Source organism: Mizuhopecten yessoensis, unplaced genomic scaffold (assembly GCF_002113885.1).
Source record: "Mizuhopecten yessoensis strain PY_sf001 unplaced genomic scaffold, ASM211388v2 scaffold6211, whole genome shotgun sequence".
Taxonomy (NCBI): Eukaryota; Metazoa; Mollusca; class Bivalvia; order Pectinida; family Pectinidae; genus Mizuhopecten; species Mizuhopecten yessoensis.
Window position 1 is genome coordinate 564181 of NW_018406436.1, and position 15565 is coordinate 579745.

Here is a 15565-nt window from a genome sequence, read left to right on the forward strand (position 1 = left end):
ACTGGACACAACCTGTATCGTAGAGTACTGGACACTACCTTATTAGTAAAGCACTGGACACAACCTGTATCGTAGAGTACTGGACACAACCTGTAACGTAGAGTACTGGACACTACCTGTATCGTAGAGTACTGGACACAACCTGTATCGTAGAGTACTGGACACTACCTTATTAGTAAAGCACTGGACACATCGTTCCCTTTTATTAGGTGATAATACAGTGATGGCTCCATTGTCGGTACTGAACCAATTACATCGATTTTATGGACAACTCGTACACATTTTACACCTTTGTGTGCATACGCTTCATTGGTCATTTGTCTGATGAAGGTGACAGTGTACATATCGTACTAGTCATCGAAACGTCACATAGAACATTTTATTGGTTGTGTAAAACAAACTTCTCATAATCCATACTTACCAACCTGAAGAAAATGTTTAGAAAAAGGACCAATTACACGTTTAATAACATTACTGCTCTGACCTTAGCATTTGCAGTGCCTTTGTGAATATATTAACACTGTGTGGTTCTCATCAGGCAAGCTCTATTGCAATAATCTGGTCCTTGTATTTGCTTCAGCGAATGTTCCAAAATGTTACCTTTAAATTTAATCTTTCTCATCAGAGCGTTCACAGGTGCACTTTTTTGTATATATACTGATTGTATAACAGATTTAATAGTTATCGTCTAGTCACTTTTTCTAAATGACAAAATAACAACGTTGTGGTTTCACGACTTCACTTTTGATAACGTTCCAAGTGTTGTCTGTACATTTCTCAAATAACATCACTTCAGGTTCGAGGAGATAGGCTTACTGTTTCTTGGCCTCTTCAGAATCAGGGAAGGATTAGTTTGGGACTGGTATGGGGGTGCTTCAATGTCTTCTGCTTCGTGAACATTGTATTTGAACAGAAATTGATATTCTGCCGCAAAGGGAACTACATGATTTCTTGTTTCACTTCTCTACTGTTTCTTTCACGTGACCTTAGTCTCCCCGGACACCCGTTGCACGTGACCTTTGTCTCCCCAGACACCCGTTCCAGGTGACCTTAGTCTCCCCAGACACCCGTTTCACGTGACCTTAGTCTCCCCAGACACCCGTTTCACGTGACCTTAGTCTCCCCAGACACCCGTTCCACGTGACCTTTGTCTCCCGAGACACCCGTTTCACGTGACCTTAGTCTCCCCAGACACCCGTTCCACGTGACCTTAGTCTCCCCAGACACCCGTTCCACGTGACCTTTGTCTCCCCAGACACCCGTTTCACGTGACTTTAGTCTCCCCAGACACCCGTTCCACGTGACCTTAGTCTCCCCAGACACCCGTTCCACGTGACCTTAGTCTCCCCAGACACCCGTTTCACGTGACCTTAGTCTCCCCAGACACCCGTTCCACGTGACCTTAGTCTCCCCAGACACCCGTTCCACGTGACCTTAGTCTCCCCAGACACCCGTTTCACGTGACCTTAGTCTCCCCAGACACCCGTTCCACGTGACCTTAGTCTCCCCAGACACCCGTTTCACGTGACCTTAGTCTCCCCAGACACCCGTTCCACGTGACCTTAGTCTCCCCAGACACCCGTTCCACGTGACCTTAGTCTCCCCAGACACCCGTTCCACGTGACCTTAGTCTCCCCAGACACCCGTTTCACGTGACCTTAGTCTCCCCAGACACCCGTTCCACGTGACCTTAGTCTCCCCAGACACCCGTTTCACGTGACCTTAGTCTCCCCAGACACCCGTTCCACGTGACCTTAGTCTCCCCAGACACCCGTTTCACGTGACCTTAGTCTCCCCAGACACCCGTTCCACGTGACCTTAGTCTCCCCAGACACCCGTTTCACGTGACCTTAGTCTCCCCAGACACCCGTTCCACGTGACCTTAGTCTCCCCAGACACCCGTTTCACGTGACCTTAGTCTCCCCAGACACCCGTTCCACGTGACCTTAGTCTCCCCAGACACCCGTTTCACGTGACCTTAGTCTCCCCAGACACCCGTTCCACGTGACCTTAGTCTCCCCAGACACCCGTTTCACGTGACCTTAGTCTCCCCAGACACCCGTTCCACGTGACCTTAGTCTCCCCAGACACCCGTTTCACGTGACTTTAGTCTCCTGAGACATCCGTTTCACGTGACTTTAGTCATTGCGAGCACATTAAACTGAACACCAAACAACAAAATTCTCCAAATAGAATTGATTTACTTGTATTTTCGCGATGGCCGCATATGGTATAACTCACAGCGCCAACCAGATGGAAAGGATATCAAACGGAACCACCCTATTGTAACATATCCTGTCTGTTGTATTGCTATCATACATGGGTTATTTATTTGAAGCTTGTCACGTGCATTTTATCACATTTGGTGTGCAAAAGTACACAAATGCACAGTGTTGCAAATCATACGATCTTAAGATTTACGATTTCTCCATGGCAGTGGATTCGCCTGTGTCTGCGTTTTTTAATCAGAGGTATCATTAAAGGCATTTACTTTCTCCCATGACAAATATATTAGTTCAGCCATCCCACGCACTTGTGATCACGAACAGATAGTGGTACGATATACATACGTTCGCCCTTATCTAGGCAACCAATGCCATGACATGTCGCGGTATCACCGCGATCATCCGCCGAACGTACACGGATTATCGGTGACAAGAGCCACAATAATCCCTTTATCTTAGTGCGTAGTGGACGATAGATGTCAATGAAGATTTGTTTTAATTGAATTTAAACGTCATTTTAGATAGGAGCGTCATTCATGGGTATTTTATAGATCATTTAAGTATAATCTACTGCACACATACGATATAAACATGACGGCAACTGTACATTCTAACTTGGATTATGCTGACAAAGCGAATTTGACAAACTAATATTACTTATCAAATTATGTAACATCGTTTAAGTTGGTGTATCCACTGAAAACATTTGTGTTGTGATGCATTAACTATTAAACATTTAGGTTTATTTTTAATAAGATATTTTCAAGCGAACTCACTTAAACATCAGCCCTAAACTAGCGAAACCTCATTCCTAAAAACACTCTGAATTATATGCCAATCATCAAATATTAGCATGTAATCGCCAACCAATTATTAGCATTTCAATACATTAGTAGGAATAGGACAAAATAGAAACCGATCTTGAGAGAAAAAGAAGAGTTCATTCAGTGAAGTTCGACCGGGTGATATTATCAACCGAACAACATCCCGACTTGTCTGACATTTTGGAAGTTGTCTGACGGACTGACATATTCTGTAACGAACGATACCATTCTATCATACGTAATACAAGTGTAATCAACAACCAAAAACACGTTTTATGTTCACATATTGTAAATCTACACCTCAACTATAATGAATACGGGATATATGAATTCGGAATAACATTTACCAGTTTGGTATGCATAACGAAGGCTAATGTATTTTGCGGGCTTTCAAAAACGTCTGTTTCCTTTCTCAAGTAAAGAGTGCAAATCTATTATCGATAATCAGGATATATGTATACCTACTTAAGAGGACAATATCTAGTCCACTGCGATATCTATATAACAGTAACATTAATTAAACCTTCGAATTCATCCCAACAGTTATATGTAGCACTATTGACGTGTGGTATCGTCACACAGCGTGTAACACACCGGATACTGTAATCAGCACTTGTGTAACACTACATATCCACATGTTTAGACAGTGAAACGGTTTACATGTCAAAGCACGGCTGGCTTCTATCCCGGTTTTATCAATAACGTTTATTCAGGAAAGGATTTTAACGTTCCAGAAATCATAATCAGACGGTTTTCGTTGCTCACCGCAGTACAAATAGATCTAGAGCTCCTGTTTTTAAACACATGTTATCTTATAGATGGATATATTCCATCTGTTCCCACTGTGTGTATCAGCACATCATAACTTTATTTTTTATGAACGAATTGAAGAGATATATCATCAAAAACAACCAGTTTCAATGTTTCAGTAATGCGATGTTTGATTAACAAACGTTAAGTTCCTTTCATACCTGCGCGATCATCCAAGGAGAATACATGCGCGATCATCCGAGGAGAAACATTGGATGTTGTCTTTACGTACATGCATATTCTCACGAGAGGGAAACTCGTCGTGCTTACGTAACGAACGACTTAGGAGATGGACACTGGCTGTGTACTTACATACAAGCAAGACCCCCCAGGGAGGGGCTCTGTCTACCGTTCCTACATCTGTACGTCATGTAATGAGTCCACCAAGACGGGGACACTACCTATCGCAGTCACTTGTGGAGCTCTCTGGAGAAGGACACTGTCTGATATTTAAGATTGAATTTCTCGCAACGACAAATCTCTTAATTATATTTATACGGAAGGATTCTTTCCCTGTATTGATCGAAAGGACGCATTTTAAGATTTCCACAGGTCCTCCTTCGGGAATAAAAATTCCATTAAATTTGCAGACCTATATATATTACAAGTTCTATATAGACATTAATATACAAAAAATACTGCGATTAGGAAGACGAATGTCTCCAGAATAGAGGGGCAACATCGGAACTGGTACATGTAATATACGGTGAATAATTTATTTCAGTAGAAACCGTAATAATTAATCGAACGAGGTGAATAAATAAAGCCACATCATGCCAAATCTACTTTCTAAGTAACTATTACCGACCCTCAAATGCCCGGAAAAACTTCTACACGATGCAGACTTGCTGCTAAATCACAAGCTTTGAATGTCGGCGGTTTTATATCGTCCCCAGCCCTCCATACAAGTATGTAACATAAGACATCAAATTAGTCGGTCCCGTGTCTGAATATCGCCTATCTACAAATAGACTTAAAAGTAAGAAACATCCACTTTAGCGAAAGCTTACAATGTACTTCAGAATTCGCTACACAGATAGAGTCCGAGTGATATATATGTATAACGTTTTGTCATCACTTTTTGATTCCTACTTTAAATAGACGTGTTTTTTTTCAGGTCACTCTGCACGCAACCTGTCTGACATTGATGGCAATGACCATAGATAGGTACTTCGCCATTGTCTTTCCTATACAGTCCATGAACTGGCGGAACGCTCCCGTGGCCACAATTGTCAGCGTGGCGGTCTGGATAGGTGAGTACTGAACACTATGATTACCACTGAGAGAAAGGCATAACTGAACGCTAACATTACCACTGAGAAAAAGGCGTTTCTGAACGCTATAATTACCACCGAGAGAAAGGCGTTACTGTACGCTATAATTACCACTGAGAGAAAGGCGTTACTGAACGCTATAATTACCACTGAGAGAAAGGCGTTACTGAACGCTATAATTACCACTGAGAGAAAGGCGTTACTGAACGCTATAATTACCACTGAGAGAAAGGCGTTACTGAACGCTATAATTACCACTGAGAGAAAGGCGTTACTGAACGCTATAATTACCACTGAGAGAAAGGCGTTACTGAACGCTATAATTACCACTGAGAGAAAGGCGTTACTGAACGCTATAATTACCACTGAGAGAAAGGCGTTACTGAACGCTATAATTACCACTGAGAGAAAGGCGTTACTGAACGCTATAATTACCACTGAGAGAAAGGCGTTACTGAACGCTATAATTACCACTGAGAGAAAGGCGTTACTGAACGCTATAATTACCACTGAGAGAAAGGCGTTACTGAACGCTATAATTACCACTGAGAGAAAGGCGTTACTGAACGCTATAATTACCACTGAGAGAAAGGCGTTACTGAACGCTATAATTACCACTGAGAGAAAGGCGTTACTGAACGCTATAATTACCACTGAGAGAAAGGCGTTACTGAACGCTATAATTACCACTGAGAGAAAGGCGTTACTGAACGCTATAATTACCACTGAGAGAAAGGCGTTACTGAACGCTATAATTACCACTGAGAGAAAGGCGTTACTGAACGCTATAATTACCACTGAGAGAAAGGCGTTACTGAACGCTATAATTACCACTGAGAGAAAGGCGTTACTGAACGCTATAATTACCACTGAGAGAAAGGCGTTACTGAACGCTATAATTACCACTGAGAGAAAGGCGTTACTGAACGCTATAATTACCACTGAGAGAAAGGCGTTACTGAACGCTATAATTACCACTGAGAGAAAGGCGTTACTGAACGCTATAATTACCACTGAGAGAAAGGCGTTACTGAACGCTATAATTACCACCGAGAGAAAGTCTTCATATTGAAAAAAGGGTCAAATGCTGTCAGTAGTTAGTTTGAACAGCTGTATACCTCATGCACATATTGATAAACAAATGTCAAAGAAGGCATGGTACTGGCAAATTTCAACATTTATTCCATCTGTTTTACATTTACACTCCCTTTCCTTGACATTTTTATATCCAAAATACCTCTTCGTATTCCCGAGAGAAAGACACTTTTGTAAGTAGTGTAAAAACAAAGATGTTCATTTAAACAACTTGATATATTGTAGAAAGCTAAAAGCGCCGTCGGCCATCATGTACATGTAACACTGTGGCGAATGACTGATGGGAGTTGTTTGTGATGGTCATATCTATAGAAGGCTACTTTATCGTATGTGTTTGGTACCGCCAGGGTCATTATGTTATCAAGAAGTTCGCAATAAACCCAATTACGTCAGACTAATATATTATGCAAGTGTATACTTTACACACTTTACATATCTTATGTGATATTTACGATTTGTCTAAGCCAAACATGCAAACACCCTAATGACGGCGGTGAACGAGGTTTGATCAATAGGTACTGTTTACTCCTGTCATTGCCATTTTTATCTTACTATATATTTCCGTACTCCAGAATACAATCTCCTATGCATCAGACAGCATCTTGGTCGAAACCATAAAGAATTTCTTTTTTTGTGTCGAAGGTTATTCATAGACCGAAAGCTCAGAGTGGGGTTTGGATGTTTTTCGTTAAGTTACTTACTGTTAGTAATGGGCACGAGCCACATTTAATGAAAACATGTCGATTAGGCGCTAAAAGCATGCTTTCTGAGACGTCACCAACTTGTCTGGGCTGTCTTAGTGTCAAGTTAGCAAAGCTCTGCGCTAAACATTCACCAATGTATGTCCCGAACTGGCCACCCAGGGTTCGGTAAAGTTGACAGCGGATGCATGCACAGCGTATTTTTAAGAAAGAGTAGCGGGATAATAGGGGAAGCATTTACAATAGCAACGGGATATCAGGAAAGGTCATGAATAAGAACGTAAACATGATTTTGGTCAAGGGTAGAAAGGACGACCTCAAGTACTGAGCGTCCACATTACGATGTTGACAGTGTAATGCCGGTTCGCACCCATATACTTCATACACCTTCACTTGCATAAAACGACTCTGCAATTGTTTGAAACTGCATTAAAATACATGAAATACCGCACCCCCCCTCCCACACACACACACACACACACACACACACACACACACCTTACAAACATAAAAAAAACCACGTTCATTTACCACAGGCTATGTTAATGTATGCCTATATCTGAATGGCGTGGTGAGAAGAGTAACGGTACCACATTTGTAATAACCAACTGTCATGTTGACACCATTGTAACACACCATTGTCACCATGGAAATACCCCACTGTCATTATGTCACCATGGTAACACCCTACTGTCACGATGTCACATATGTAATACCCTAATGTCACGATGTCACATATGTAACCCCCTACTGTCACGGTATCACATTTGTAATAACCCACTGTCTAGTGTCACCATGGTAACACGCCGATGTCACGTACAGTATGTAATACCCTACTGTCACGTTTCACAATGGTATGCATCAATGTGTACGCGCATGATTATAGCCATTGCGTAATATTTATCTTATAATGTTGACGTGTTTGTGAAACGAATTAAATCGACATAACCTGGCATCTTGGAGAGTACAAATATATACGTTCTCTGTCGAAAATATAATGAACATCATCCAATAGCCAAGTTTCCATCGTTATTGAGATAGGAAATACTTAAACGTTTTAGAATGTACAGTCAGTGAAGATAGATTTAAGCGGCATTTCTACAACTTCACTAAGAGATAAAGAGGCATGCCTTCCATATACTAGATATTTAAACAAGCATTTTAACACAAATAGATATGACTTAAATCTAAAGTCCTTCAAATATATGTATTTAAATGCGCAACAGCCTGAAAACAGTCTCTTCTGGAAAGTGCGTTAGGTAATAGCAGATACTTAAATTTGCTGTCAGAGATTTTAACGAGCTGTTTTATCATGTCTTGACAAATACTTAACGCCAAATGATGTAAAAGATCCAGCATAGCTAAATACTGCCAACCAATAACATACCTTAAACCTTCTATTTATAAAATCCTAAATATTGTAGGTTGAACGTCTTTGTGTTTTACTTTGCTGTGTAAGTACATCGACGACAAGTTTGCTGTCTTTTGTCGGACGTTAAGATTATATTGGTCCACTTCATCATATCATATAGTCATAATTTAATTCAATTAATAATGGTATTGCTCATTTGTAGTTACATAGTTACTTGAAGGCAAATCACAATACCAAACATATACAAAGAAACTGCAATAGTGAACACGATATAAACTTACACAGAAGCTAGGCCCACACTCCTCATTTCAAGTGACTGTTTTATGAATAAGCACGAGTCAAGCATAAGTTGCATTTCGTCAAAAGATAAATATGTGTTTTAGTATTTGTGTAAAGTATAGAATAGTTTTGAATATATTGACTTAAATAGTCCTTTCTTAGCTGTGCATTATAGCCACACCCGAAGAAGAAGTGTTCTTTATCTACTAGAATGAGAACATTTTACATACTCTTTGCTGTCTATGGTTCCCCTACATACTTTTGTCATGGTTGTCTATTTATGCAACACTGAAGAACCTAACATGATTGTAGTAGGTGGGATCTACCTACCTAAATTTCTTTCTTGCCTTTTTTCATACATCCTACGCGTTAGACTATAGTCCTGTTTGACCGTTGTCATACTGCATATAGTCGTAACAAGTGACTACAAATGGGACATAACCTTTTCTTCGTTGGTCTTCTGCTGAGGAGGTATTGAATCATTGCATCACTTGCTATCTATAGGTTTTCTTTTCCCACTTCGCTTCCCTACTGTTATCGCTAAGGGATGTCTTTATACATATGTAAGACTCTACCTGTTTCAAGGACGCCTTGTCATAAAAAATACTACCAAGTGGGACTGTATTGTGTTAAATGGCCGTTTAAGGTATAGCATTCCATACACCATAAGGAAAAGGACTGATATGGGCATGACCCGTTGTCTCATCCTTTTTTAGTAAATGTATTTTTCACATTCTCTGTTCATCTGCGTATTGTAATTATAATATATTATTAATATAATTTGTTGAATCATAATTATTTCAGGCACATATCATTCTGATGTAATTATATTTCTATTGTTTGACGTTATCGTTAGCGGAAACCCTGTTTTAGTCTAGACATACTAATTTGGGAACTGGTTTGTTAAACGTACTTTATGATAATGTGCTATTATTTGAATGACATTCTATGACATACATGTATCAAGTTTTTCACTGGATGACACGTATTTCTTTCCGGAGTCGACGGAATCTTCTTGGGCTATTGGCTGTTACATGTAACAGCGGACGATAGGTTGCTGTATCATCACTTTTCACTGATTGCTTTGATATATTAATACGTTTTATCTGCTTTTCTAATAAGTAAACGTAAAACAAGTAATACGAAATTAAATCCGGAAATTACTTATCATCGTCATACAATTTTATGTGCGTTGTTATGGTTGATTATATGACGAAGACGAGAAAACGCTTGACAAATAATTAACAAAGGCTGATAGGCTTGAGTCAATTATTCTCGAGTCCCGCGCTATACACTCTACCATAATATACAAAATGACACGTTGAATATATCGGCTCTAAGATGTTAAACGATTTGGATATGTATAAGGGAAGCTGAGATTATATACTTTAAAGAAATAGGATAAACGACAGATTTACAACTATCACATGAAGGGGTATGTCGTTATATCTTATTTTGTTCCATATTTTCCTATTGCACATGAACATCTATTTATGTTAACTACACACACACTATATATATCCCTATAACTTGTCAAGCATGCACGTATTACAAATATTTTACTATATAGTGAGATAGTTCATTCTTAACGGCCAGTAGTACAAAAGTAAGGGTTCTGGCACAGTCCCTCGCCTATATAATCCTTACCACCACCCCGCACCACCCTAACCGGGTGGTACCGTTATGATGACGTCATGGGAATTCCTATACATATATTTAGAGGTCTACAACAGGAGGAGAAGCAGCAGCAGCAGATGCAGCAATCAAGTAGCTCATCCTGGCCGCGGCGGCGGCTACACGTGACTGATTGATGGGCGGCGGTGGTGGTTGTGTTGATAAACAACCATCTATACCCATCAAACAATCATGTGTATCCGCCGCCGCCGCCGGGATGAGCTACTTGTCTGCTGCTGCCCCTCCTCCTGTTGTAGACATCTAAATATAGAACATGTGTAGAAATTCCCATGACGTCATCATAACGGTACCACCCGGTTAGGGTGGTGCGGGATAGTGGTAAGAATTATATAGGAATTCCTATGACGTCATCAATACGGTACCACCCGGTGAGGGTGGTGCTGCAGCATGGTACGGGGTGGTGGTAAGGATTATATAGGCGGGGGACTGCGCCAGAACACTTACTTTTTACTTACAAAAGTATGGGTTCTGGCGCAGGGCCATTGAGTGCAGTCTCCTATATAATCCTTAACACCCTAACCGGGTGGTACCGTTATGATGACGTCAATGGTTTACCCCGATTGCATCAACAGGGTCATTGAGTACAGTCTCCTATATAATCCTTACCACCACCCTAAACGGGTGGTACCGTTATTATGACGTCACGGGTTTTCCCCGATTGCATAAACAGGGTCATTGAGTGCAGTCTCCTATATAATCCTTACCACCACCCCGCCCGGGTGGTACCATTATGATGACGTCACAAGGGGGTTCTCATGTATTCGGGGTTTTCCTGACGGTCCGATTGCAGTTGTTGTTGTTGTTGTTGCTGCTGCTGCTGCTTCTGCTGCTTCTTCGTGACTCCATCTCCATGGTTGGTTGCTGCTGCTGGGTAAATACAGCATATACCGGCTGATTCATAATGCCTATGTAAGATGGTTGCTGCTACTGTAGTTGTCAAGAAGCTTATCCTGGCGGCGGCGGCGATGGTTGAAGCAACACAACCATCACCGCCGCCGCCGCCGCCGCCAGGATAAGCTACCTGACAACTATAGCAGCAGCAGCAATCGGACCGCTACAAAAAGATGCAATCAGGAAAAACCCAAATACATGAGAACCCCCAATGACATCATCGATCGGTACGCCCCTCGTATATATGTTGTCGCTATAAATAGATGCAGTCAGGAAAAACCCAAATACATGAGAATCCCCCCTAAGACGCCATCATAACGGTACCACCCGGTTAGGGTGGTGCTGCAGGGTGGTGCGGGGTGGAGGTAAGGATTATATAGGAGACTGCACTCAATGACCCTGCGCCAGAACCCTTACTTTTGTTCTACTGCGGCCTATCAGACATCGTAAATTAGGGGTATTTATGGACAATAAAAGGTAGATAAAAAACGCAAAAGAAAATTATACCAAACGAACGAAAAGATAAAAAAGACAAACTTCATCTTATAAAGCAAAAGTAGCTATCTTTCTAAATAGACCAACAGATTTTAGGTAGGTTGAAATTGTTGCGACATTTACCGACTCAATGTGCTGTTTCAGACTAACATAACTTTCGAGCTAATTTTGTTTTATGAAACTGTGATATGACATTTGCGACTTGTTGTGACAACTTCCAGTGATAATAAATAATACATTTTAGTTTTGATTTTCAGATATTGATAATATCTACAATACAAAATTCATCTGGCAATAAATACTATTTGAAGCGTAATTTTGTTGATGTAGCAAAAACAAATCTTAATTTGTAACTGTATAAGTGGTTTAATAGGCACGTGTCATCCTTCGCGAGATATCCACACATATTTCGGAATACGTTACCAGATGATTTGCATTCTTTTGACCTCAAGTAATATCGACTCCCTACTGTCTTTTTCCGTTGATAATTGTGTTTCTTCTCAATTTATATTCCCTGAAGTATGCATGTTATAACAAGACAGTCAGCTTTTGGTGGCCATGAAATCAGGCAACGTTTCGTATTTCTAAATATGACAAGCCAGGAGCTCGGAAACAAAACATAGTTGAAAGCATAGGGATTATAACGCCTCCACATGTTGCGATGGGTGCGGCAGATATGGGCACAACAAATCCCGGGTTCTGCAGGGGGTTCACTCATTAGTTGCCTCCTAGTGCATGCAGATGTTTTCATTTTCAACTCTTTCGTCAACGCTATAGTTTATATCCAGACCTTGGCATTATTAAAATCCTTACTCCTTACTTCCCCTTGTATCGTTGAGTTTGCTTACATCATTCACGAAGTAAATGATATTATGTTTTATTTTGAAAAAATCTACTGTACATGTTTTCAGTTGTCAATTTGGTAATAGATACGGTATTACACTGCATCACACAGCTGTTTCATACTTTTTGGACTTATCGGTAATGCTAAGTGTGATGTGGTCACCAGGTGGACACCAGGATCAAGAGTCCTTAGCACTGCGATCGATACCGTATTATTGCGATTTTCTACCCGAGTCCATTTCCTTCAAGTCTGTAACAGCTTTGATAACTTAAAACTGTCGAAGTGATCTTTTCAGTGGTTCCAAATATACTTATCCTTTATATCAGGATTTGTGTCACCACTGATTTCTTTCGTCTCTGAGACGCCGTTCGATTGTCTCGGCAGTTCGTGAAGTTCTATTGACCTTCTCCCCAGACAGTGTTACGGTTTCACACGTCGTAAGGCGTGGGGCGGACCTATCCGTCTTTCAAACAGTCAGTGGCAGTTCATCGAGAGATATTGACGCCAACTCCGCTTCACTGACTAAACGTGCATTCACGTCTGACCTTGTGATTTGTCATTGAAAGATGTAAGTACTTCGTTCAGAGAATTTCCGAATATTTCGTGTATATTATAGTCTGAAATGTGTCTCGTCGTGTTGATGTCCCCGTTGTTTAATCGACAGCTCTACACCAGTTTATGTCTTTGGTACTACTCGTTTCCATTTGAGGAGTGATTTGTCAACTAGCATGGTAAACGCATTTGTCAGACTGTATTTTGACACAAATAAGGTGTATACCACTCTTTCTAGTGTGGATGGTCTTTAACAGGCGACGACTAATGCGTTTGGTGAAGTTTCTTTCGAAGTGATATACAATTTGGAAGGAGTAAAAGCACATTTATGTTTCGGCTATTTTTGGTCCATATCTCGATGAACTCTCTCCTTTGGATACATATATTTCCGGTACAATAGCGAGTTGCAGCTACATACAGTTGATTAACGACTGGACAAGTAATGGTTTTGCACATCTTAAGTGCAGTTATTATCAATTTACCGAATACCAGACAAAAATATGAAATATTCATCAGAACCCCTTCTCCAAAACGCCTACGGTATCGAACTTTGTCTAATGAGAAAGCTCATCTAACTACATGTAGCTCTCCAGTCCAAAGACTTGGATCTTTAACCGAAGAACATAGCTAGTGTTGCAAATCGATCACTGGCTTCGAATTTTCGTATACTCGATATCAAGAATGAGGACCTTTCTCCACTGTCCGTATACATAGCACTATGGAAACGTACGTGTAAAATAGCTCGCTATATATATATAATTTAATTTTGCCTATGTCCCCCATAATATTTTTTTTGGTATATATCGTACAGTGTTTATACCTAAAAAGAAAAACATCTGATGACGGAACTACTTTTTACACTTCAGAATGCAAAATTACAAAGCAGCTTTTTTTTAGCGCAATTGTTCAGTTTACGTAAAAATTAAATAAATCTTTAACTGTGCATTTACAACGTGTTAGCCTACTTTTTTAAATTAAATTATAAAGAATGCCCAAGATTTTGTTTTGGTATATATGGTTTATACCGAAACAAAATTGTGCACTTTTTTGCATAAACCGCTTCGCGGATTTATGCAAAGTGAACTCTTTTTTTTCGGTATATACCGTATATACCAAAACAAAATCTTGGGCATTCCTTAAATAAATATATATGAATGTACATATTTATGTTTTCGTTAGACGGTTTTTTTAAGTAACAGAGCGACTGCCGTGCATGTGTAGCGCTGTAAGTAAATTGTGTACCAAGATCATACCGCCTGAATCTGAGTTATATCTAGCTTCAGTATATGTAGAATTCCAAATCTCCTATCTTGGTATTGCGAAATGAAACGGAAACAATTAGTCAACGACAACTTTTATTGACGTTGTGTTAGATAAATGTTATTTCGGAACCCTAAACAATGGCGATTTTTAGTTTCGTTTTCATCTTTATACTAGCTGTACATGACGATAGGTAAAATACACCATGTATTGATTCATGAATTGTTATATTGTACATGAATAACACATTTCTAGATTTGAACCTTCCAAATGTGGCAGCCTTTTCATCAATACCGACTTGGTTAAGTCAACATTTAAGATCAATCGTGGGGTGAGGCATGACGTTTTATACAGGGTAGTGCAGACATTAATTTTTCAGACTCGTGCATATTAACATCGATTTTGTTCTGATCTCGAGTGCGGTTATTGACAATATCGCTGGCCTTTTTACAGACACATAATACCGATTTGTAATTATATATACACGCCTGTTCATTTGTTCGAATTCAAGTAGAATGATCAATAATGAAATGTAGTATTTACATGGAAAAAATCGACATTAAAGCGATAGGTGTGCATGGATTTGTCAATAATGATTATATGTTTAAACTCATTATCTGCTCACATCAAAGAGATCAATAGACCAAGCTGAACTCTAGCGGAATTCAACACCAGGACCCGATATCAAAACTTGGTAATAACCCTCAGAAGCCGTTAATAACGTCAGGATTTGGTATTAAACGTCAAGACCCTGATTGAAATATCAAAACGCGATAGTTAACCTCAGAAACTGTTAATAACGTCAAGATTTGGTATAAAACGTCAAGACACTGATTTTAATATCAAAATTGGGTAATAAACATCAGAAGCCGTTAATAACGCCAAGATTCGGTTAAACATCAGAATCTGGTGTCGTGAGGGCAATTTATTTTAACGGCAGATCATAGGATAAAATATCCAGACCGAACTTTAAAAGTCAGATACCGGGGGTAACCGCCAGACCAATTTTGAATATTAGTCCCGATTATAGTCGTCTGAACTTATTAACCGTCAGAAACCGTCGTTAAATGTTACGACCCAATAGTAGCCGTTACAACTTGACTTTAAACGACCAAATATAGATCGTTTGGACCGGTATTTAACGTCCGGATAAGGAACTGACCGCTAGGACCTGATATTGGACGACATAACCAAGTATTTAACGCAAGACCTATTATTAAACTGCCGGGCCCGATCAAAAACGTCAGG

General features: G+C 40.1%; 1 protein-coding gene across 2 annotated transcripts in view; it reads left to right on the forward strand.

Moving 5' to 3' along the window:
- LOC110451815 (galanin receptor type 2-like) overlaps window positions 1-15565 on the forward strand; it is a 154598-nt gene that overhangs the window by 90206 nt on the left and 48827 nt on the right. For both annotated transcript variants that reach the window (XM_021500006.1, XM_021500007.1), the window contains exon 3: window positions 4977-5112. In XM_021500006.1, the coding sequence (XP_021355681.1) occupies window positions 4977-5112 (136 nt within the window). The remainder of the gene's footprint in view (window positions 1-4976; window positions 5113-15565) is intronic.